Source organism: Wyeomyia smithii, chromosome 3 (genome assembly GCF_029784165.1).
Source record: "Wyeomyia smithii strain HCP4-BCI-WySm-NY-G18 chromosome 3, ASM2978416v1, whole genome shotgun sequence".
NCBI classification, from domain to species: Eukaryota; Metazoa; Arthropoda; class Insecta; order Diptera; family Culicidae; genus Wyeomyia; species Wyeomyia smithii.
In genome coordinates this window covers 266,770,936-266,797,197 of record NC_073696.1, presented here as the reverse complement: position 1 = coordinate 266,797,197, position 26,262 = coordinate 266,770,936, and the positions used below count along the sequence as shown (strand labels likewise).

Genomic DNA, 26,262 nt, shown 5'->3' with positions numbered 1-26,262 from the left:
AGTTTAAAACAATGACTACTGACAATTGTCAAAAGAATTTAGTAACATTAAACAAATTTTAAGCGTTCTATTATTTTTCTAACCACCAGTTGCCGGTTAATTTTGATATTTTTGTACTCTTTTTGTTCGCTATTTTGATGGCGAATTTTTTTATTAAATGATAATATTTTCTTAGCTTGTCTAGACATAATCTATTTCAAAAAAATCATAAAACGCACAAGACTGGATTAAATTTAATACTTGAAGCTGCTATGAAACGTACTGTACGTACTCAAAAATGTGAATTTTAACTTAAAACAATAACTATCATATAACAAAGCGGGATCATAAAAGCAATGGTTTGGCACACTCACGTCTCTCACTTTCAATACAGGTTGCGTTGTACTAGAGACATGCGTGGAGAATATTGAAGAGAGAGAATAGGAGAGAAAACGTAAAAGATGAAATGTTTTGCTGCTATTTTGAGCGATACCGCTTACCGTGAACGCATGTGCTATTTAAATTAACCGTTGCGTAGTTTAGTCAATGGTCAATACAAGAAAACATGATCAATATTACGCCAAATAACCTGGAAATACGCAAAAATACCAACGACCATATTTGATTTGAACGAAACTTTGCACACGTATTTGGCTTTGCAAATTGAGCATTTTTCATAGAGATCCATGAGTTATTTTATAAAAGGTCGTTTGCAATTTGGCTTAGGTTTTATTCAAAGCATTGTAGTCAGAAACCGTTGCACAGTGGTCCAGTAAGGCCAAAAGTGAAACTTAATTTCATGGCGCCTCTCGCCTTTATCCTAGCTTAAAAGTGTCTTCGGTACAATTGTTTGTATGAATGACCCGCATAATCGCAAATCGTCAAAAAATATGAAAAGTTTACTATAGAGTCAGAATTCGTGAAACGGATCACTAAAAATCGCGATGTCTATTTTTTTCAAACAAGTGTTAAAAACTTCAAAAGTTTCACTCGGGAAGTTGGTTTTTCAATTTTTATTGAATTTGAGTAAGTTTTCAAGTTGTTATTGTCATTTGTAATTTAGGTCAAAATTGTTTTTAAACAGACATAGCTTCAAAAATATTGCATCGAATTTGATGAAATTTTCACAGCAGATGCATCCTAAGTTGTTGTTTACGAAAATATTTTTTTGAAGAAAATTTTTTTTTTCAATAGTAACTATTTAAAACAATATGTTGAAAATCTATGTTCTGGGACACTGAAAAATCTAAAAAATTTTAGTGATCTGTTTCACGAATTCTGACCCTATACTAAAAATAAAAAATCACAAGAAGGTTGTATGCAAAGCCACGACCGCAAGGTTGAAGTAGAATACTTTTACAAGAAAGATAACCTGGCTGCTTGCAAGTCAGTCATTTTTTCTAGTAAATAAACGTTGAGCGTTCATTGGCAGTATTGTAATTTCTTTTTGTCTGATATTTTGAATGAAGTTCATCGGATATTTTTATATTTTGTGCAAATGAGAAGTTGAAGTGCTGCCGAATTGTAATATGCACATTTAATACGACATCATAAAACGGGAACGGAACAAAGGCTACGGTTATGCAGAACGCGAATGCCGGCGCGATGCGATTCGCCTTACCGTGGTGAAATGTACAGGCCTTTTTAAGGCGCAGTAGAGCTATACATTTCAACAGATTTCGTCTTGCCGAATCGCATCGCGCCGTTATTTGCGTTCTGCATGACCGTAGCCAAACACTAAGCGACGCAAACACGTAATAATAATCAGAGTATGCATGTAGATGAAGATAATTAACTTTGGATTATAGCGCAAAACGAGAAAATATTAACTCTTCAAATAATCATTTGTGTTCTTCAAATTTCAGTTGTTCAATTTAATATCCGATGAAATGTTTGTTTATTATCTGATGAAGCTCTTATATAGGCCAAATGATGCCTTCCCAATTTACTAGGTCCATAACTCTGCCGACCGTGCTTGGGAAAGCGCGGTAAAACGACCAATCAGAGGTCGAATTTTGTGTTTTGACAAGGCTTAAGAGTTTTCAATAGTACAATAGTTCGAATGATAAAATTGCAATTTCATGCATTTGGTAGGAATCTTAGAAGATTTTCTAATCGATTGCTGCAAAAACGAAGGAAATCCATCGAAAACTAACCGATTTATTAGCATTTGAAATTTTTCTCACTTTTTTCAGTTTTAGATTTTCATTTTACATCCCTATGTAGCCGAACTTTCTGAGAGAAGTATTGTAATTCAAAATTAAATCTTCATTTATTCATTTGTTGTCCTTATAAGGACAATTGTTCAATTTATCATTGATAGTGAGGACTAAGGCGCACGGTCAACACAATGAGAAAGGTGTTTTCACATTGAAAACTAGATACGGCTTTACTGGAGGAAGTGTTGGCAAAAGCATCTACCTCTGTAATATTACCGACAATAATATTCTTCTGAACAAAATGATACAACTTTCCCATTAGGCCTCTGCCATAATAGACGCGAACCGATTCTCTCAGCTGTTGGTTAATGTACAGCCATCAGTAGAGCTGTACATCAACCTACGGCCGAGCGAATCGGTTCGCGCCGCTTTTCGCGTCTACTATGGCAGAGGCCTTAGAGAAAGTTGCTGGCTGATGTATTCACTTCATGCAAACCTGCTGCTGATGCTTCCCGCTACCACACTGAAACAGCATTTTAGTGAAGGGAGTGTCGTTGCATCGGCTGACCCTGCTACTATCGATGCTGATATACCCGCTGCAACAGCTACGCCATGCATAGCCATGCCACAGTAGTGGCCGCTATACGCTGGCCCAACTGCTGAGCAACTGTAACGCTATCCGTAGCCATGCCACAGTTGTGGCCGCCATTGGTATCCGCTGTACCTGCATCTGCTGGCCCTGCTGCTATCGATGGTGAGATCCGCTGAAACTGCTACGCTTATTCGCCGCCATGCCACAGTTGTGGCCGCTCGATGGTACCCACTGCTCGCTCCCGCTGCTGCTAAGGGAGGACTGCTGTCGTCGCTGTTCAGAACTACTATGAGCGGCTTCGACTAAAACAGGCTCTTATATAGGGATGAAAATAGGAATGAATTATTTTACGTACGTGGTGGAATGATATAACTTGAAAAATATGTGTGACTTCATTCTGGTTCAGAGCGATCATTTGATAAGCTCCACCTCTTTTTTCAGTTTCTAAAGTTTTTCCTCAGTTTCGTAGCACGGATGCACAAAAATGATTTCTTGTGAACATTCTGTCGAGCCGGACCGATAGCACTCTCATTGAAGCAACAAAATAACATGTTTTGTGTCGTGTTGTGCAGCTTGGTTGAAGAAAATGTTCCCGTCCCCATGTCGCATGTAAGCAGATTATTGCGTTCAGTAGACAGTAGATAGTGTATCCAGCGAATAAACACCGATGGTGCTCTCACACACGCAACGGTTTTAACCCGTATCTTATTGCAGTTTGTAACATCAAGCGATTTCGTTTGCTCGCTGTTGCGTGTTGCATCATGTTGCAACTTGGCAGCTGGGAGACGACGAAATTTTGTTTATGATGATTGATTGAATCGACTTCATATTAGCTCTGCATAGTCGAACTAACTGCTTTTGTGAATGCGTACTAACAGGGCAGTTTATTATTCAATGTCGGTTATGCTGATCGCAGCCTTTGCGCTGCCCCTACAGTGGGGGGTTTACTAAATAAAATGAAAATTAGACAACTACAACAGAATTTGATTGCATCCCGCGCAGAATGTCTGCTTGTGTTGATGCCAGAAAACTATTAACCTTCAATTATTTTTTTATTTGCCTTCAAAAAGCATTTTGCTGTTCAAAATCGGTTGCTAATTACAACCTTTGAGCTGCCCTAACATTGGGGGAATTAAGATACACGGACAATATGCACTGTGGAAGCTATTTCACATTCAGTAAATTAGACGGGTGCGACAAATTTAAATTGTTAGGATGCAACACAGAATGCTTGCTTGCGTTGACAAAAATTATTAACTTTCAATGACTTGTTTATTTGCCTTCAAAAAGGCATTTTGATTTCCAAAATTGGATTTCCTGATGGCAATCTTCATGTAGCCCCAACACGGGGGGAATAATGGCTGTCTGGCGACACACGCTGAGAAAAACTGCGCTGCTCCTGAGACGTAGTGACCAACCACAGGGCTAGTGCTGCTGCTAAGGAAGGACGACTGCTGTTGTCGCTGTCTAGAACTATTATGAGCTGCTCCTTTTTTTTTTTTTTTTTTTTTTTTTTTTTTTTTTTATAGGGATTTTAACCGAGACGGTCATTCGTCCCTATGGTTATTGTAACTTTGTATTAAATTTTGTCGTACAGATTAGATTCTTTTAGGAAATTTATTAGTTGTTTCTCGTAAGGTGGTGAGACAACTTCCTCCAAACTATTACTGAAATTGTTCGTTATGCGTTCGGTATGGAAAGCTCTACAATCCAACAAAATGTGACTAATATTTAGGGGAAGTCCGCATGTTATGCAGGTTGGTGGATCAGATTTATCTATTAAAAAGCTATGAGTAAGGCGGGTATGCCCGATACGGATTCTGGATAATATTCGACGAGTTCTAGGATTTTTGTTGTCTGGCCAACGGGTGGTGGAGTTTTTTACTTTTCGGAGGATACATGTTCTGTTTCGGAACCACTCAATGTCCCAGCTGTTACGGGTTATAGTGTTTGCCCATCTGATGGCGTCAGAGGGTGGAATGGGTGTAACCTCACTTTCTTTATCGCGACCAAAACCAGCAAGTTTATCTGCCTCTTCGTTACCAGTTATCCCAGAGTGACCGGGGATCCAGCAGAAATTTATATTTTTTTGCAGAGCTTTGAGTTCAGTTTCAATTAGCCAAGGGTGTTTATTCACATTAGATCGCATAGCAGTGAGACAACTGGCTGAATCACTGAAGATAACTGTAAGTTTCGGAGAGTCCGGTACAATGTTACATGTTTTCAAAAGTGCAAAGGCCTCCGCGCTGTAGATAGAACAGATTGGTGGGAGGGAAGCATTTAAGTTGAGGTTTGGTGATTTGGAGAATATGCCATAGCCGACTTTTTCGTCTTTAACTGAGCCATCTGTGAAAATGTGTTGGTAATTTTTATATTTATCGGAAATCAGTTGATGGAAATGTTTTTGGACTATTGAAGGAGTATCGCCAGCTTTGATTAGATTTGAGAGGGATAGGTCTATGGTGGGGGCATGAGTGTTCCATGGACGATTTTGTGATCTAGGTAATACTGCTATTGGTGGGATTTTGCATTTATTCATGGATTCCATGAGACTGTTTGTTCTGACTACAAGTGGGACCTCATCGCGGCCGGTAATGCTCAGCCAGCGTATTGATTTTCTTACCAGGCATTCTAATAGGTAATATTCATAGGGAAGTTGACCACATTCTGCCATAACTGCTTTAGTTGGACTTGTGACGAATAGTCCGGATGCTAAACGGAATGCCTTGTTGTATAATGGGCGGATTTTTTCAGTAACTGTATCACCACCAAGACTATAAAAGCCTATTCCGTAGAATATTTTGGGAAGCAACCATGCATTTAAGATTCTGATGATCGTTGTTCTGTGGCCACAAGGTATTCTGGCACCAATAATTGTAACTACTCGCATTTTTTTAACGGTATCCTTTCGGATAGCTTCAGCATGTGTTTTGAAGTTGAGGAGGCGGTCAAGATGAATACCAAGTAATTTGAGGCTTGGTTTTGTAGGGATGGAGATTTGTTTAATTTTTAAAATAGGAAGTTTTTTCATTTTTTGTCGGTTGCAACTGATGTGTAAAAGTTGAGATTTGTTGGGAGCAATAGTAAAACCTCTTTCGTCAGCCCAAAGAGAGACCAAATTGACTGCTGATTGCATTTGCTTTCGGGCTATTGATTTGAAGTTGTGGAAGGATATCAAAGTTATATCGTCAGCATATAAGAGAATATGTACATTATGAGGAATGATTTCAAATATTGATTGCATGCAGATGAGGAAGAGTGTCGGAGATAGAACGGAGCCTTGAGGTATTCCATTTTCAAGTGTTTTGGTTTCTGATTGTGTGTTTCCTATAATTACTCTGGATTTTCTATCCGTAAGGAAGTTTGCAATGAAAAGACTCATGCGGCCCTTAATTCCCCATTCTTCTAATGATTTAAGAATAGGAAAACGCCATGCTCGATCGTAGGCTTTAGCAAGGTCTAATGAGACAATATCACCATGCATCTTTCGTTCGCGATGTTCCTCTATAATGGCTTCTAATTCAGTAAAATAGTCGTCAACACCTTTGTCGGGGCGAAAGGCAAATTGTCTATTGTCGAGCAGGCCATGGGACTCTAATTCATGGAGCAAACGTCGGTTAACCATCTTCTCAAGAACTTTGCCAATGCAATTTAACAGTGTAATGGGTCTGTAATTGTCTGCGATGGATCTGTCCTTATCTGGTTTAGGGATTGGAACAATGAAGCCTGTTTTCCAATCCGTTGGAATATTGCCTGTTGTCCAAATTTTGTTATATATTGATAATAATATGGTTTTACCGATAATTGGCAGGTTTTTGAGGAGAGGATATCCGATTTCGTCAGGACCGGCCGAAAAGCCTTTTAACTTGTTGAAAGCCCAATCAAGTTCTAATAAACTGAAATCATTATTATATTCCAAGTTGGCATCAGTATCAAAGCAAGGTGGGTTCGATTCAATTACATTTTTACTAGTAAGGAAATTCTTATTGTAGTTAGTGGAAGATGAGGCAAGGGCGAAATGGTTAGCTAAATGTTCTGCGTTAATTAAGGGGTCGGATGATATTTGATCGTTAATCTTAATATTGATAGGGGTCTTGCCACGAGCGCCTTTTAGACGATTAACGTTATTCCATAATTCTTTAGAAGTAGTTCCGGGGTTTATCGATTCTATGAATTGGTTCCAACTGTCCGTTTTAGCTTTGTTCACTATAAGTCTGGCTGAGTTTCTAGCATTTTTGAATTCGGTGAAGGTGTCCGAGTTTACCCTTGCTTCTCTTGGGATTTTTTGAAGAGCCCTCAATTTCTTGCGCCTTAATTTAATTGCTTTTTTAACTTCCGGGTTCCACCAATGTACCGCTTTTTTCCCAAGTTTGCCACTTGTTCTGGGGATATGTTTGAGAGCTATTTCAAATATCATTAAGGAGAATTTGTCTGGGGAGGAAGGAGGATTGGTAGAGAATAGTGTTTTGATTTCTTGTTGGTATTCGGGCCAGTTTGCCAGTTCATACTTCCATCTAGGTCGAACAGAATCGCTTGGTTTATCTCTGTTAAACCTGACAACTATAGGCATGTGGTCACTACCACAGCAGTCGTCGTGAACCTTCCATGTTAAATTATTGGCAAAATTCCAGGCAACGATGGAGAGATCGATCGGGCTGGTGTTACCATTAAGCGGGTTAATTCTAGTATGACTTCCGTCATTTAGTAAAACGAGGTTCTGTTCCTCAATGAAACTCTCTATAGCACGACCTCTAGCATCATATCGATGGCTACCCCAGGTAATAGAGTGGCTGTTAAAGTCCCCCAGAAAAAAGACTGGAGACGAAAATTGATCCAATAATTGTTTAAGTAATTTCTTAAGCTGGTCTATATCGTTGTAAGATTGGGATATATATATAGAGACAATGGTGGCTTTGATTGGATTATCGATTTCTAGTGCTATTGCTTGCAGTTGTGATGAGATCTGGACTCGGCGATGTGGGGTATCAGATTTAATGGCTATTCCAACACCAGTTTTTAGAGGGTTGCAAGAATTTTCATGGATGTACAGTTTGTAATTTTTGATATAGTCGATGGAAGAGTTTGATTCCGGAATAAGGGTTTCTTGGAGAGCAATGACTAGGGGATTGTATTCGGTAATCAGAAGTTGTAACTCGGGTAATTTTGCTCTTAAACCGTGTAAATTCCATTGTAAGGCCAGAATATTCGGATCGACAGAAGGCTTGGGGTTGCGAGTTTTGTTTTTATTGAGTGGATTGAAGGCTGTTGATAGGATTGGTTACTATATTGAAATTTTTAGAATTGTGAATACTGTCAATTTTGCTGTAATCCCCTGGGGGTTTCTTAAAAGATGGGGGTTCTATTTCGGTTGTGAAATGTCGCTTGTGAGTTTTTGAGCTTTCCATATTTTGAACAATGATATTGGAGGAAGTTCCACTTACCTTACTTATATCTGTGTTATGTTGGCTAGAGTCAGTTTCCATATCTGTTTCCATAGTTTTTTTCTTTGTTTCGCGTTTGTGTTTCTTTTTCTGGGTTTTTCCTTTTTCCAATTCGTCCAATCTACTGGATAGTTCCGAAATCGTTTTCATTAGCTGTTTGATAGTATTCTCCTTTTCTTTCAATATTTCTTCCAGATTATCAGTTTTGTGAAGATCGAGTCTTTGTTGCACATTAGAAATGTTAGCATACGATTTAGGACCATGAGACCGTTCGTATTCTAATCTGGCTTCCTTGAATGATACACCGGAGCTACATTTTATCTTGATTATGTCCTTTTCTTTAATAAAAAATTTGCAAAAGTTGCTCAATGTGATATGTCCCTCTTTACAGTGTAGGCATTTTGTAACAAACGGGCAACCTTCTACCGGGTTAACTGGGTGAATTTCCGAGCAGTTCCGACAACGTTCCTGCCCTTTGCAGCGCGCTTTAGTATGGCCATATTCAAGGCACTTAAAACAGATCATTGGTGATGGGAAATAAATACGGGTACGCACTCGAAGGAAGCCAAACATTATGAACTTCGGGATTACCGTGCCGCTAACTGTCAAAATCAACATTGGAGTGTTGACTCTTCGATTCCCATCCGACCGGGTAATGCGTTGCACTTGCGAAATACCTTGATCTTTGAGTTCAGTAATTAATACCTCTTCCGATAGATTTATTGCCTCTACGCAGCTGACCACACATTTCACGAAATTTAGATTAGGGTGTAATTTTATCTCTACTTGGGTTTTATCAATTAGTTCCTTTAACGCTATTAAACGTTTAGCTTTTTCCTCACTGCGCACTTTCAACACGTATTTTGTTCCTTTGTCTTCTGTATAGCAATCGTCCAATTTTCCTCCAGCAGCTCGTTCTAAAGAGCGGCCGATGATAAATGGATTGTCAGGAAAACGTCCCTCAGTTGGTATCATTGATAAAATAGTGAGTTTGCCGTGTTCCTTATTCGGATCCATCCAGTCAGGTAATCTGGCATTTCCATTTCCCCCCACGGGGGAGGGGTAATGTTCCGTTGCCATGGCCCTTAGGCCAAAATATTATTGCGTTGCGATGCTCCAGAAAATAAAATAACTCTGTGTTTCCAGTAATAAACTCTGCTTTTCGCCGAAAACTGAATATTTCAAATTAACAAAATTATCACGCAGTAAATTTTTCCACTACGAAAATCGCTGTTAGACGTCTGAATCCTTTGAGCGATGAATAATGAATGAATGAAATGCCTAATGATGAGCTGCTCCGGCTGAAACAGGCTCTTATATAGGCCAAATAGCATGTTTTCAATTGCAAGGTATATGATCCTGTCGACCGTGCTTGGGAAGCAAGCATATAACGACCAATCACAGGTCGAATTTTTCGTTTTGACAAGGCTTGACTATTTTCAATAGTACAATAGTGTGAATAATAAAATTACAATTATCTTATTTTGGGAAGAATCTTAGAAGATTTTCCAATCTTTTGCTGCAAGAACGAAGGAAATCCATCGAATAGTAACCGATTTATTAGCATTTGAAATTGGACATATTTTTCACTTTTTTCGGTTTTAGATTTTCATTTTACATCCCTATGTAGCCGAACTTCCTGAGAGAAGTATTCTACTTCAAAAAATAACTTTTTTGTGTTAAGAGATAGAAGAACAGTTTACAGAGCAAAGTTGTAGAAAATTCAAAAATATGAAACATTGTTGAACAAATAAGAATCCTATCTTTTTTCGGTACAAAGTTATAAAGTATATTGCGTGGAACTAACCTAAAAGTTAGTTTTTTGTACTTAACTTTTGTTAGTTGCATTTTATACGAAGGTGTTGTTCGGAGGAATTGTTAGGGCTTACAAAATATATATTTTTGTCAAAGATCACATATCTCCAGAACATTTTCTTACAAAGTTATATCATATTCATTCTATTTTTTTCGATAACTTCAAGCACGTATAGGTTAAAAAGGGGCAAGTGGAATCATGATGTCAATACTTTTTCTTGAAGTTAAGCTGAAGTACTATAAATTCCTTCAGGTTCCATTTGTCCCAATTCACCCATATTAGAGTATGGCGAGCATATGTTACAGTAGGTTTTCATATATCAAAAATACTAACTTTTTTGTGTTAAGAGATAGAGGAATGGTTAATTCGGCAAAGTTTTAGAACGTGCAAAAATATGAAACTTTGCAGAATAAACAAAATTCCTATCTTTATTGGGTACAGAGTTACAAAGTATTTTATAAAAAAATTACTTAAAGGTTAGTTTTTTGTACTTAACTTTGTTAGTTACATTTTACGAGAAAACGTTATTCTAAAGAAGCATTTGGGCATACAAAACACACGTTTTTGTTGAAGGCTACATATCCCCAGGACTTTTCCTTACAAAGTTATAGCGGTATCTTCACGAAAAAAGCTTAATCGTGCGGCAGCCTTTTTCCCAGATCTAGTCACAAAATTCCATTCCCATAGCAGACAGATTCAACCTACTGTTGTATAGTCTGAAAAAGTATATTTTCCGGGCATTTTATCGCTAACATGAAGTGCCGACACTAGACACCTCGTTTCCCGTGTGACAAGCAACGACGATCGTACGGTATAGAAATGATTTGGCAACAAACAGAATGATGAGGTTTTTAACCCTCTAGTGCCCTAATTAATTTCTAAACGGACTTCGATAAAATCATTATAAACCATCATAAACACTTTTTAAGTATTTTTTAAAGCTTTTCGGAACTTCGACTGAAGCCCGCCAAATGGCGGCATTGGGCACTAGAGGGTTAAAGCTTAAAATTTAAAAGCTAGAACAGGACATGGAAAAAACTCGAGAAAAGAAAATTGCTTCTCTACGAAGATTCAGTAGTTTAGGTTTCAGTAGAATTTAATATAATCAATTTAGCAACAGGCTTGAATCCGGGTTGTCGTATTTTTGTTCGCACGTGCGGTAGTTATGAGTTTTAGGTCCCTGGCGCAGGTTTAAAAAATTATCTTTGCCTTTGCAATCAAAATTCCAGGAGTCGTGCAGCAGAGCGGTCGGTACTTTTTGAACAATAAAAAAAGTGTGAAGTTTCCGATATCAAAACATTTTTTACTCCGGATGTCTTAGAAAAACACGGGTCGTTTAGTTTTTTTTTTCTTAATTCGACTATCTGGCTGTATGAAAGTTTTCGAGGTGGAAGACGATGTTTTTAGATAACACCAGAACTTCGCATTATTAAGACATTACATTACTATGAGTTTAAAAGTATCAAGTTGACAATATCATATCGATAATTTCTGTGCACTTTTTTCATCGATCATAAAATATTTTTTTGGTATATTTTGCTTAATCATGGAAAGATAATTATTTTGTTTTTAAATAGTTTATTTGACACGGCACGATACAATTTATGTTTAACTGAGCCAAGTACATTTTTTTTTAAATTCTAAATTAGCAGGGAAAAGAGGGAGGCCTTTTCTTTATTCTCGCGGCCGACTACGAGCTAGTGGGGATTTAAGGTGAGAGGAGGGGAGTTACAATTTTGATTTTAACTATATTGAGTTATACGATTTATTTATTTGTACATGGCTAAACAGTGATGTTCTATTTGAGCAGTTTGGACTGAGGTGTCTGCGTGAACATAAAGATGCCGAGTCTTCGTTTGAGTGTCTCCAGCTTAGTGTATCATCTTCTTTCAGCGTGTAGCGGGAATGGTAATCTAACAAATAGATAGAAGAGTTTCATATTTTAATACCAGCGTGTTTTATGAACACGTATAGCTGTGTCATGTACTGGAGATAACCGCTTCCCAGAATGTCTCTAACGGGTACGTTCGGTTGTTTTCCTCGGGCCCGAAGGGAATCTATAAGCTCAGACCTAACACCACAGTATTCGGTACACGACCAAACAACATGCTCGATGTTTAACGTGTAGTGATTGGACATAAGTCTAGACATCACGCGAATGAAGTCCCGACCTACATCCAACCCCTTGAACCATGTTTTTGTCGATACCTTAGGAAAAATGGAATGTAGCCACCGTCCCAGTTCATCTGAGTTCCATGATGATTGCCAACTGTTGAGTGTTCTCTGACGCAAAATGCTATAAAATTCATCATAAGCGATTGGTCTTTCATAAATATCGCCGTCAATAGCACCCACCTTAGCTAAAGAGTCAGCCTTTTCGTTACCCGGAATCGAGCAATGAGAAGGGACCCACGCTAAGGTAACCCGGTAATTTTTATCTGTTAAAGCACTTAAAAACCGCCGTATTTTCCCCAGGAAATACGGGGTGTGCTTCACAGGCTTCATTGATCGCAGAGCCTCAATGGCGCTGAGACTATCTGTGAAAATGAAGTAGTGGTCTATGGGTAGGGTTTCGATGATTCCAAGAGAGTACTGAATAGCAGCAAGTTCTGCGACGTACACGGAAGCAGGAGCATCGTGTTTGTAGGAGGCGGTAAAATTTTCGTGGAAAACACCGAAGCCAGTGGACTCATCTAGATTAGATCCGTCAGTGTAAAACCTTTTATCATAACTAACATGTTTAAACTTATTGGAAAAAATCTTAGGGATCTCTTGGGGTCGCAATTGATCCGGGATACCAGAAATGTCTTGTTTCATGGTGGTGTCGAAGAAAATAGCATTATTAGAAGTAGCTAAAAGTGCGACATTGGAGGAATCGTATGAAGAAGGATTAATATCTTGAGCCATATAGTCAAAATATAAAGTCATAAATCTGGATTGAGATTGAAGGTCGACCAACCTCTCGAAATTTTCAATTACTAATGGGTTCATAACTGTGCATCGAATTAGCACCCGGTAAGAGAGATTCCAAAAACGATGTTTCAACGGAAGAATACCCGCTAACACTTCAAGACTCATCGTATGGGTCGACTGCATGCAACCCAAGGCAATACGCAAACAACGATATTGTATTCTCTCTAATTTTATAATGTGCGTGTTCGCGGCGGAGCGAAAGCAGAAACAGCCGTACTCAAGAACTGACAATATCGTTGTTTGGTATAACCTTAGAAGGTCTCCTGGGTGAGCACCCCACCAAGTTCCGGTAATCGTACGAAGAAAATTAATCCTCTGTTGGCATTTTTGTGTCAGATACCTAATATGACAAGCCCAGGTGCATTTAGAGTCAAACCAGACCCCGAGATATTTAGCGACTAAAACCTGAGAGATCGTTTTACCCGTTAGTAGGAGCTGCAGCTGAGCTGGGTTATGCTTCCTAGAAAAAACGACCAGCTCAGTTTTCTCCGGAGAGAAATCGATACCCAACTTAAGAGCCCATTCAGACAAATTGTCTAAGGTATCTTGCAATGGTCCTTGCAGATCGCTAGCCTTGCAACCAGTAATGGATACAACGCTATCGTCTGCAAGTTGCCTTAGCGTGCATGAATTTGCAAGACATTCATCGATGTCATTGACGTAAAAATTATATAAGAGAGAACTTAAACATGAGCCCTGGGGGAGGCCCATGTAACTAATTCGGAAAGTTGTCGAATCGCCATGTGAGAAATACATATGCTTTTCTGACAAGAAATTGAGCAAAAAGTTATTCAAATTTGGTGAAAGTCCCTGCGAATGAAGTTTCACGCTTAAAACTTCTACAGAGACAGAGTCAAAAGCCCCCTTTAATATCCATGAATCCCCCCTTAATATCCATCTAAGGCTAGTTGAATTTCAGTAGAAAGCAACGCTAGGCAATCGTTCGTCCCTTTGCTTCGGCGAAAGCCAAATTGAGTATCTGAAAGTAACCCGTTTGTTTCGACCCATTTGTCCAACCGTAAGAGGATCATTTTCTCCATTAATTTCCGGAGGCAAGAGAGCATCGCAATCGGCCTATATGAATTGTGATCAGAGGCAGGTTTCCCCGGTTTCCGAATAGCAATGACTTTTACCTCCCTCCAGTCATGCGGAACAATATTTAGCTCAAGAAACTTGTTGAACAAATTCAACAAGCGTCTTTTTGCAGAGTCGGGTAGATTCTTCAACAGGTTGAATTTCATTCTATCTAACCCTGGAGCCTTATTGTTGCACGACAGGAGAGCCATTGAAAATTCCAACATCGTAAATGGAGGCTCTTCCGTAGTTACTATAAACACGTCGCGAAAGGTTTTCTGTTCCGGTACAGAGTCCGGACAGACCTTTTTGGCCAAAATCGAGTATCCAGCGATCTGAATACTCCTCACTCTCATTCGAAACGTCACGGTTCCGCATGCGCCTGGCGGTATCCCAAAGAGTGCTCATCGCTGTTTCCCTCGACAACGCGTTTACGAACCGCCGCCAGTACCCGCGTTTTTTCGCCTTTACTAAGCTCTTCATCTGCCTGCCCAGTGCCTCGTACTTTCGAAGTAGGTTGACAGTGCCGTATTCCCGGTAGTCCTTATACGCCGCGGACCTTCGCGCGTACAGCTCAGAGCACTCTTTGTCCCACCATTTGTTGGGAGGGCGCTGTCTAATCGTTACCCCGGGTATCGGTTTCGTCTGAGCTTGAGTCGCGGCGTCGATTATCAAGCCAGCTAAGAACGCATATTCTTCCTCCGGAGGAAGTTCCTCGTGAGTCTCGATAGATTCCGCTATAATAGACTCATAACGCTTCCAATCATCATTACGTGTAAGGTCGTAGGAAAAATTGATTGGGTTCGGGGGAGTTGAACCATTAGCAATTGATATAACGATTGGAAGATGATCACTACCGTGGGGATCGTTGATCACTTTCCACTGGCAATCTAACGCTAATGATGTCGAGCAGAGGGATAGGTCAAGCACGCTTTCACGTGCTAGAGGATTAGGTACACATGTCGCTTCCCCAGTATTCAAAAGTGTCATATTGAAGTCGTCGATCAAGTTACAAATTAAAGAAGATCGGTTGTCGTCGTACAGCGACCCCCATAGCGAACAGTGAGAGTTAAAATCTCCCAAAATTAAAAAAGGTGCGGGAAGCAATTCTGCTATATCAAGGAGTTGCTTCTGTTCAATCCGCGCGGATGGGGGAATATATAACGAAACAAGGCATAGGTCTTTTCCATTCATATTTGTTTGAATAGCAACAACTTCAATATTCGAGATCGAGGGGAGGTCGATTCTGAAAAAAGAATAGCACTTTTTGATCCCTAAAAGTACCCCTCCACCGTGTGAGTCTCGATCTCGACGAATGATGTTAAAATCGTGGAAATTAAGTTGGTCATTTGAATTGAGAAAAGTTTCACAGAGCGCGAACGCATCACAATTGCATGTGTTTATGAAATGTGAAAATAAATCGAATTTGGGAATGATACTTCTGCAGTTCCACTGTAACACAGTGACAAAACTCCTAACCTTTTTCGACGTATTAGTCATCGAAAGATACGATAGCTGAAATTAGGGGCCAAGTTACTGTGAGTTGCTTCAAAAAGGTTTTCACTGTAGGGAGAAGGGCAAGAAGAATGTTTTGAAGGGGATCTGGTATGTTGAAAGTTTTAAATATCCAGTCCACTATATCAGAGAATTTTATGAACCCTGTTTCTTTTATGTCTTCTGATCGAGAAATGGGTGCACGAGGGGTTTTTGGTGCCCCAGGAAGCGGTGGGTACTCCTGGTTTGATTTAAAATTAAAACCGGGAGGTACTTGCTTCGGTTTTTCTTCACCGCTTCCTTTTTGTGTTGGCTTATTGGTCATTCCGCTAGGGGTTATCTTGCGACCTTTGCGAGAAAGATTAGGAGAGTTGATCATTCTCCTCTTCCTAGATCCTTCTGGCATGGCATAAGAACACCCTTCGACGGGATCGTCAGATGTACCCTCATCGGTTGGCAAAAAGGAAAAGATGTTTCCTGTTGAGGGTGGCTCAGCACTCTTCAGCATTTCTGCGAAAGAGCGCTTTGATCGTTCCTTGAGGGAACGCTTTATTTTTTCCTCGTGCTGTTTGTACGCTGGACACGCCGAAAGGTCATGCCGAGTTCCCTCGCAGTAAAGACACTTTTCAGTATCCTCACTGAAAGCGGTCTCAGCATGATTGCCTCCGCACTTGCTGCAGCGTGCCTTGTTGCAGCAGTAGGTGGCTGTATGACCTAACTGCTTGCAGTTTTGGCAATGCATGACCCGCGGTACGAACAGGCGTACAGGCAGACGAACCCTGTCCAAAGAGATGTAGTTCGGCAGTGCGGATCCGGCGAATGTTACACGGAAGGAATCCGGAAGGGAAGAATTTCTTCTTCCCTTCTTCGATGGATACTGAATGCAATTGCTTGACATCCAGTATCTTAACATCTTGAATCAGGGGGTTCTTGAAGCAGCCAACCCCGTGACGCAAAATGTCATCGACCGTGAGGCTTCCTTCGGTAACCACACCGTCGATCTCTACGTCCTTGGCAGGGATGTACACGCGGTACTCTCTCGTGAAGAGCTCGTAGCTAGCAATTGCGTTTGCTTGCTTCAAGCTACTCACAAAAACTCGCAGTTTGTTCGGTCTAACCTTTGTAATTTCGGTTACGTCCGAAAACTGTTTTGCCAGGTCCTTGCCGATTTGAATTATATTTAGAGGCTTCTTTATGGGCCTGAAGTAAACTACGAACGGACCTTTCGAAGCATCTGGGTAAGCTTTCACCCGTGTTGCCGGTACCCTTGGTACGGGGCTAGGTAGCGGGGAAGGTAGAGGGGAATAGATGGGGGAGATCTCAATCTCTTCCCCAGTTGTTTCCACATCCAGGAATAGTTGCACCTGCATATCGTCCATTTTGCGGGAGCGCTACGCTCTACCGCACACAAACGATAAATATTCGAATGTGGGGGGGGGGGGGGGGGTCAAGTAGTTGCTATTAAATTTTAAAAACAATTTTTCAAACTACAATGGATCAAAATAAAAAAAGGCAGTATTACTAATACTAATAACAATAGTAATAATAATAATAATAATAATAATAATAATAATAATAATAATAATAATAATAATTATAATAATAATAGTAATAATAATTATAATAATAACAATAATAATAATACTATTAATAATAATGATAAAAATTCTAAAGTGAATACTTCACCGAACGTCTAAGTCACGACCTCACGGCTGATAGTAGGATTAATCGAGCGTCTCCGCAGAACAAACAATGACGATCCAGCTTCGTGTTGTGACACAGTGGCCGTATCCTACACGCGACCTTGTAGATGCCACTTGTAGTTGACTTCCACTCGCTCGATCGTATGGTGGTCCGTGCTGCTAGCGGGGTAACAGCGGTGCGGGAGAATTATTCTTGCTGATATATCAGCTGCGTATCGGATCACTGGCGGGGTAGCCTGCCCCTACCAGTGTGCACGTTTCTGCCGATAAACTACCGGCTATTGTTATCGCGCAGCACAAGAACTAATCGACAAAAAAAAACACCCGTACGATAACTCGTGTATTGTTATTTTGCAAACTCAAACGGAGATGAACAATTTGCGTCTAATCGAGACGAAAGCAAAACAACGAATGGAAAGATAATTATATTTTGATGCAAAATTGTTGTTTGACTCTTAAATCAATTGAAACTCATCGATAAACATCAAATACCAGAATTTAGGTTTTGGAAGAGATAGTAATGTTACTAAATGCGAGGAGTCACATTGACGCAGTCAATCTTTTTAGAGTTAAAAAAGCTGAAGACCTGTGTTAACAGGTGTTAGTTGAGAATCTGTGATTTGAGTAATGTTTCACTAGAGGTCGTAACTAAATAATCATAATTGAATAATACATCTCATGATTCGAAAGATTACGAAAAAAATCATTCCATTCTGCTGATGAGCCACTGTATATGACTAACTTTACGGGATTTTATTTGATCTATGGTAAACGTTATCATCATATCAACTTCCATCGTTTTATCTTCAAGTGCTATTATAACCATGAATTAGAAGGTGAAGTCAAACAATATTGGCCATTTAAACGAGTAATCGTCTACGTGAAGGAGTCTTATACTGAGATAGATTTAAAAACAATAAACTCTGTAATTGCATTACGTGATTTTTGATGTTAGATCCGAAACAAGAGAATATACCGTAACGCACTGCACAAACCGAACCGATATGCTTTCCGAACCTTACTCTAAGCGATTCTCATCCATCCGGGGACCGGCTGTTATCTTTGACAACTTGTGATTCAAGTGGCAACACCTATCGATTACTTTGTATCCAGCAGAGGAAATCAAACACTGAGGTGGACACGTGCATTTGTTTAGTGCACTCGTTAGTCATCGGTTGAGTATATTTACTTCGTTTCGAAACAAATTTTGGAGCAGCGAGTGGAAAGTGGTCAGTTACAGTTGAATTCTTAAAGCAAGTGGATTGGAAATCTTTGCCGAACGATGTGCACTTCAACTTATTTATTGAACATTCTCCTAGTGAGCGTTCTGGCAGCATCAGGTAATGTCACATACAACATAAGTTAAGTCAGGTTTAAAATTTAATCATTACAGCCATGGCATTGGAATGTTTCGAGTGCATGGATGTGAACAGCTGCAACGGAGCGAATCAGGGTACAACGGTTCAGTGTGACCGAAGCAAAGCTCAGGCTATGGTTACAAATTTGAAGACTATTTATCCGAAGGTGGAAAGCATACTGACCCCGACGGATACTTTCCACTGTATGGCGGTGCATCTAACGTTGACAGGTATGGTAGCCAGTGGCCAGACACGGGTAGATTAGTATTTTTTGTATCATTTTTCTAGGCCAATCGACAGAGACTTTCAAAAGTCGAGGCTGTGTTTTCGACTCCAAATCGAATGTTTGCGACCAGGAGACGATTTCGTTCAACGGAAACCTGGAATGTCACTACTGTAATCAGGACCGGTGCAATGGTGCTGCTGGACTGACCTGGAGTTTTCTGTTGTTGGCCGCTGGTTGGATAATTACTCGGATTTAGTGATGGTTGCCGCATGGATACCACAGAAATAATAACTTATTTAATAGTACAAAAGAAAAACAATCACTCACTAGCTGAAATTTTAATTGAAATAAAATGAATAACTCGAATACAGGGTACTTAGAGAGACACGACTCCCTTCGTCATGGCTCCACTGGCATACTGACCATCCTGGAGAACAACCAGCCTTGTATAGAACCGACCAGGAGCGAGCATCGGGGGCAAATGGGAGAATGAAACCTCGTAATTGTACAAGTGGTACTTTCCCTTCGGAAACGGACAAGTTCCTTTCGGGGGCAAGTTGGATTTCTCGCGTACCACCTGTACGATCGGATAATCCGTGTTATAGAACTCACAAAGCTCCTGCCTGATACGGTTTAGCGGTACGAACTGCTCGGCAGGTCGTAGCATTCCGAATTCCAGCAGAACTTCGTTCTGCCGGCCCAGGTTGCGTAGCATGAAAAAATATCCCGTAATTTCTAGGCTGATGCGGCTCTTTTTGAACAATCGCACAGTGCCGTAGTTGACCAGCGTCGGATCTGACTGCGGATCTGGCAAAAATGATTCTAGCTCGATATTGTACGACTTGAACAGTAAAATAGTATTTAAGGTACGGGACGTAAATATGGAGATTTCACTACAAACCCAAACTTGTTCAACACGTATAACCAACACTAATATTGCAAACGAAACTGCGTTTCTTGGAAACATAGTTGGAAATAATTGTTGCGGTGCCACAACAACGATTCCGAGTTTAGTGAGCAATCAGCGACAGGTTTTCAGAATTTCACTTGATCAAGGTTTGAGATTATGCCAAAATATTACTACCTATGGTGCTAAAATTACCACTGTTTTCATATTTTGCAATGATTATTAGTGTAATTGAATCTGATTTACATGAAGTTTAAAAATAGCTGTGGGCATTTTAGTTAATTCTTACTTGGAGCCCCGGAATAGCCGGATATATGTAACTATATTGAAAAATGTTACTGTTTAATCAGGATTCTAATGACTCGCTCGTTTTTAGCAAAGATACTGTGTTGACTCAGGAGCGGATGATACTGAATGTTTCCGTTTTTTCCACCACATTGAACAAAATTTCAACGTTAAGGGACTTTTTGATCCTGATAAACGTTGATAGTTGCACATTGATGAAAGAAAATCCGCCAAGTTTTGATTCTAATTTTGCAAACCCATCGTGCTTAGCATATGCCTCTGCACCTTTGCCGTGTTTTGACGAGTAACTTTGGTTTATTCTTCTGCTAATAATATCTTGTTATTGTATTTTCTTGTATATCTACGAAAAAATTCAACTGATCGGTACAAAAAAAAAAAAAAAACATTTCAAATTTCAAAATTAGTGTATTCAAAGTGTCACAATTCCCTTCATCATGACTCCACTGACGAACTTTCCATCCTGGAAAATAACCAGCCTTGCATAGTACCTACCAGGAGCAAGCATGGGGGGCAAATGGGAGAACGAAACCTCGTAACCGTGGATGTGGTACTTCCCTTTCGGAAACGGGCATGTTCCTTTCGGGGGCAAGTTGGATTTCTCGCGCACTGCTTGAAGGACCGGATAATCCGTGTTATAGAAATCACAAACGTCCTGCCTGCTTTGACCCAGCGGAACTAACTGATCGCCAGGTCACAGCATTCCGAATTCCATCAGAGCTTTGTGCTGTCGGCCCATGTTCCGTAGGGTGATGAAATAGCCCGTAACTTCTAAGCTGGTACGATTTTTCATAAATATACGTACTGTGCCGAAGTTCACCAGCGTCGGATCCGTCTTTCCGGTACAAACGATTCCAGTTTGATATTGTATGGCTGGAAGAAGTTGAAGGAAAAGAATATTTAGGATACAAAAGGGAATTTAGTCTTTTTCAGAACATACCCAGATTTGTTTAACACATACAGCAAGCACTAGTATTACAAACAGAACTACGTTTCTCAACAACATGGTTGACAATTATTATTGCGGTGCCACAACAACGATTCTAAGTTTGGTGAGCAGTCATTTAGTGACAGGTTTTCAGCATTTTACTGCATGAAGGGATGAGATTGTGCCAGATTATAACTACCTATGTAGTCACGCAGTGCTAGAATTATCACCCAGTTAATTTTTATGACTCTCATGTATTGCAGTTTTTATCAGTGTGATTGAATCTGATTTACATGAAGTTTTAAACATACATAATCTGATATAACAATACGGTTACATAACTTTGTTAGAAAATATTCCTGTTCAACCAGGATTCGAGTGATTCTTTTTTCAGTGGAAATAATATATTAACTCATGAGCGGAAGATACTGGATGTCCCCGTTTCTGCGTTTTTTAACGAGTTGGAAATGCAACTTTTGTCTATTCATCTGCTGATAATACTTTGTCATCATCCCAGACGCCCTGAAATATCCCGTAAATCACTGATAGCTTCCGTCATGTCATCTACAAATAATAACTTATTTAAAAAAGAAACAATTTAATTTTTACGATTACTGTATTTTAAAGTGACACAACACCCTTCATCATGGCTCCACTGGCGTACTTTCCATCCTGGAAAACAACCAATCGCATATAATACCGACCGGGAGCGAGCATCGGGGGCAAATGGGAGAATGAAACCTCGTAATTGTCGATGTGGTACTTCTCCTTCGGAAACGGACAGGTTCCTTTCGGGGGCAGGTTGGATTTCTCGCGTACCCAGTGGAACTAGCTGCTCACCGGATCGTAGCATTCCGAACTCCAGCATGGCTTCGTTCTGTCGGCCAAGGTTGCGTAGGATGATGAAGTATCCCGTAACTTCTAGGCTGGTGCGGCTCTTTTTGAACACACGCAGTGTGGCGTAGTTAACCACGTTAACTACCAGTTAACGGTAGAAAAGTTTCCATTTCGACATTGTACGGCTTGAAGGAGTTAAAGCAGAAGAATATTTTAGGTACGGTCGTAAGTTTGGACTTGTTCAGTACCAACCCAAATTTGTTTAACACATATAACAAGCACTAGTATTGCAAGCAGAGCTACATTAACACTTGGACATTACACTTGGAAACATGTTTGACAATTACTATTACTAAGTAGCAACAACGGTTCCAGGCTTGATGAACAATCTTTCAATTGCGGATTTTAGGTGTTTCAATGAGATCGTGGTTTAGGATTGTGGCAGATTATTACAACCTATGTAGTCACACAGGCAGCAGTGAATTAAGTGCCAAAATTATCACCTATTGATGTTTATGATTTTAATATTTTGCAGTTTGCAAATCATTGTTTTGTGTTGGTTTCGAGGTGCTCTTAATGTCAGTAGGATCGTAACTAGAGGTGGGAAAATGTTTCACTACAGTGAGCGGATCACTAAGGTGAACTAGTTCTTTCTAACAGCTCAATAGCTCTTTTCGATCTAGATAATTTTTTCCCGAACAGTATAGCTATTTTGACGCTATTATTACTGGACCTTCCTAACCGACGAAGCTGTTGCGTGTTTTACCACTAAGTTTCTGAAATAAATTTCTCTGTATGTTGTCTGAGTGCGCCCGCACTGAAGACCAGTGTGGGGTAGCAGGGAATTTAGCCGACTGAAACGGCAAAAGAATGCCTGTCTTAGAAACTTCCAATCACTGTTTTGCTGAATCTCTCTTTACGAAGCCATGAGTTTCCTAAAAGTTGGTAATAATCGCACATCATCGCATTTTGAAAAAGGTGATAAGGAGAATGTGAGAGAATGTGGAGTTTACCTCGTAGAGTTTGCGCAAAATGGAGAAGGGTAATCAAATTGATGTCATCTGCACTGATCTCAAAGCGGCATTCGATTGGGGCAGACCATGAAATATTACTCGCTAATCTTAACAAACTAGGCGTGTCATCTTGCTTGCTTTCGTGGCTTAGCTCCTATTTACGCTCTCGCTAATTTAACGTCAAGTTGGGATCATCCCAATGTTGTTGGATTGTTATTCGCTCAGGAGTACCTCAAGGTAGCATTTTAGGCCCGTTTCTTTTCTTACTGCTCGTTAACGATGTCACTTGGTTACTGTCTTATGGATCTAGATTATGTTACGCTGATGATGTTTAAATCTATTTGCTGATAGAATCAATCGAAGACTGCGCATGACTTCAAAGTTGTGTTGATTTGTTTGCACAATGGTGTGACTCTAACCGTATCTCAATGAGCATTTCAAAATACACAGTTATCAGCTTCAGTCGCAAAAAAGCCTCTGATTTACGATTACTGCATTGAGGATACGTTGTAGCGCAGATAGTTAATTTAGTCATGATTAAGCACAGTGTATAAGTGAGTTACTCAAGGCCGCTTTTCCCAGTCCAAACATCAAGTAACATTTTAACTACACAGAGATTATTATTTATTTTTTTGGTCAACAGGTAATATTTTTACCCCAAAAGCTCCCCTATAATAACAGCAAAAATTAACACAAAACACGCTTAGAATGTATAAATTATATAAAATATAAATTGAAAACATGGCTATTAAACACACGAAAACTTTTACTCATTGGTTCATGACGGCCATAATCAGTCTTGCCCGAAAGATTCTCAGGAACGCTATAGCCAAGTTGCGTCTATCCTCACTAACAGTTTTAAGAGAGGACCCCACTCTGAAAAGTTGAAAAATAATAATTTTTCATGATTTGTTTTTTTTTCCTTCATCTATAATTTATTTGACACGGCACAAATACAATTTAATGTTTAACGGCGCCAATTATATCCGGTAGCTTACTTTCTAAAGTATCTTAATAACTAAAAGCAAATTTTTTACGAGCAATTTTTACGAGCTGAAACTAAATCTAACTTAAAGCTAGAATGTTTTGCATTAAAAGCACTGATTTGTTGTTTGATGGTTTTCAATCGCCATAGGTAAGCAGCATATTGAATATGTTCCGCTGCTGGGCCAAGATATTACGGACTGGCATATTGGGTTGTCTCCCTCGGGACCTGAGAGTATCGTGCGGGTCTAGTTGCTGTTACCGGATCCGGGGTCTTAACGTGCTCTTGTCGTTTGGTTGGATGTAGGCGGAAGGGAATAGGATTAAACTGGGGCGTGGATGGATTTCAGGAAAACGTATATAAGGGACATGTAGGATAGGTCACGGCTCGCCAAGACATCACGAACCGGAACAGCCGGCTGCCTACTTTCGGCCTGCAGGGAAGCTATTAATTTAGACCTGGCGTCACGGTGTACAGGGCATGACCAAACAACGTGCTCTATGTCGTGATAACCCTCACCACAGGCACAGATACCACTTTCCCCGAGCCCAACACGACGGAGATGCGCTTCAAATCTATAGTGATTGGACATAAGCCGGGACATCACGCAAATGAAATCCCGACCTACATCCAACCCCTTGAACCACGGGTTCGTCGATACTTTGGGGATTATGGAATGTAACCACCTTCTCAATTCCCCTCTGGTCCAAGCGTTTTGCCAACTGATGATCGTATTCTGACGTACAAGTGCGAAAAATTCATTAAAGGCAATTGGTCTTTCATAAATATCACCGTTTGTTGCGCCCACCTTAGCCAAAGAGTCCGCTTTCTCATTGCCCGGTATCGAGCAGTGAGAAGGGACCCACGCTAAGGTAATCTGAAACGATTTTTCGGATAAAGCACTCAGCTGTTCCCGTATTTTCCCCAGGAAATACGGAGAGTGCTTAACATCTTTCATCGATCGGAGAGCCTCAATGGAACTGAGACTGTCCGTAAAGATGAAATAGTGGTCCGTGAGCATTTTTTCGATAATCCCTAGGGTGTACTGAATTGCAGCTAATTCTGCGACGTAAACAGAAGCTGGATTATCGAGCTTATGGGAGACGGTTAAATTGTTATTGAAAATACCGAAGCCAGTGGACCCATCAAGAAGTGATCCGTCAGTGTAGAACATATTGTTGCAGTTGATGTTTCGATATTTATTGGAAAAAAATTTGGGGATCTGCTGCACGCGTAAATGATCCGGAATTCCACGAGTTTCTTCTATCATGGATGTAACGAAAAACACAGTAGAATCAGAAGTATTTGATAAGTCGACACGATTTGGAATATTCGAAGAAGGGTTAATATTTTGGGACATGTGATGGAAATACAATGTCATAAAACGGGTTTGAGAATTGAGTTCGATTAACCTTTCAAAATTTTCAATCACAGGACGGTTCAAGACCTCACATTTGATAAGAATACGAGAAGACAGGCTCCAAAAGCGGTTTTTCAATGGTAGTACTCCAGCTAAGACCTCCAAACTCATCGTATGGGTCGATTTCATGCAACCTAAGGCGATACGCAAACAACGATATTGTATTCGCTCCAGTTTGATCAGATGTGTGTTTGCTGCGGAGCGGAAGCAGAAACACCCGTATTCAATGACAGACAATATCGTTGTTTGGTAAAGCCTTATAAGGTCTCCTGGATGGGCTCCCCACCATTGTCCGGTTATTGTACGAAGAAAATTCACTCTTTGTTGACATTTTTTCATCAGATACCTCACGTGACAACCCCAGGTGCCTTTAGAGTCGAACCAGAGACCAAGATATTTGTGTACCAAAACCTGAGAAATCGTTTTACCCATTTATTGTGTTTGAAGCTGAGCAGGTTCATGCTTCCTAGAAAAAACTACTATCTCAGTCTTCTCCGGAGAGAATTCGATACCTAGCTGTAAAGCCCAAGCAGACAAATTGTCCAAGGTATCTTGCAATGGTCCTTGCAAATCGGCAGCTTTGGCTCCTGTAACAGAGATTACACTGTCGTCTGCAAGTTGTCTTATCGTGCATGAATTTGCCAGACATTCGTCGATGTCATTTACATAAAAGTTGTAAAGAAGGGGGCTTAAACATGAGCCCTGGGGAAGACCCATGTAGCTAATGTGAAAAGTTGCCAAATCGCCGTGCGTAAAATGCATGTGCTTTTCGGACAGCAAATTGAGCAAAAAATTGTTCAAAATTGGAGAAAATCCTTGTCGGTGAAGTTTACCCGAAAGAATGTCAATAGAAACGGAATCAAAAGCCCCCTTAATGTCCAAGAACGCAGACGCCATTTGTTCTTTGTGAGCATACGCCAGCTGAATATCTGTTGAAAGCAACGCAAGACAATCATTCGTCCCTTTGGCACGGCGGAAGCCAAATTGAGTATCTGATAGTAGACCATTTGATTCGACCCAGTGGTCTAAACGACGGAGTATCATTTTTTCCATC

General features: G+C 40.2%; 2 protein-coding genes across 2 annotated transcripts; one reads left to right on the top strand and one right to left on the bottom strand.

Moving 5' to 3' along the window:
- The first annotated feature begins 18,380 nt into the window (after window positions 1-18,380).
- On the top strand, window positions 18,381-19,181 carry LOC129731307 (uncharacterized). The gene is made up of 3 exons (XM_055691185.1): window positions 18,381-18,571; window positions 18,625-18,819; window positions 18,878-19,181. Exons 1-3 carry the CDS (start codon window positions 18,514-18,516, stop codon window positions 19,069-19,071), a joined length of 447 nt encoding a protein of 148 aa, XP_055547160.1. The 5' UTR covers window positions 18,381-18,513; the 3' UTR covers window positions 19,072-19,181.
- A 10-nt stretch (window positions 19,182-19,191) lies between these two features.
- Window positions 19,192-19,782, bottom strand: LOC129729256 (uncharacterized). Its single transcript, XM_055687766.1, has one exon. The coding sequence runs from the start codon at window positions 19,780-19,782 to the stop codon at window positions 19,192-19,194; it is 591 nt and encodes a 196-aa protein (XP_055543741.1).
- Window positions 19,783-26,262: the final 6,480 nt, after the last annotated feature.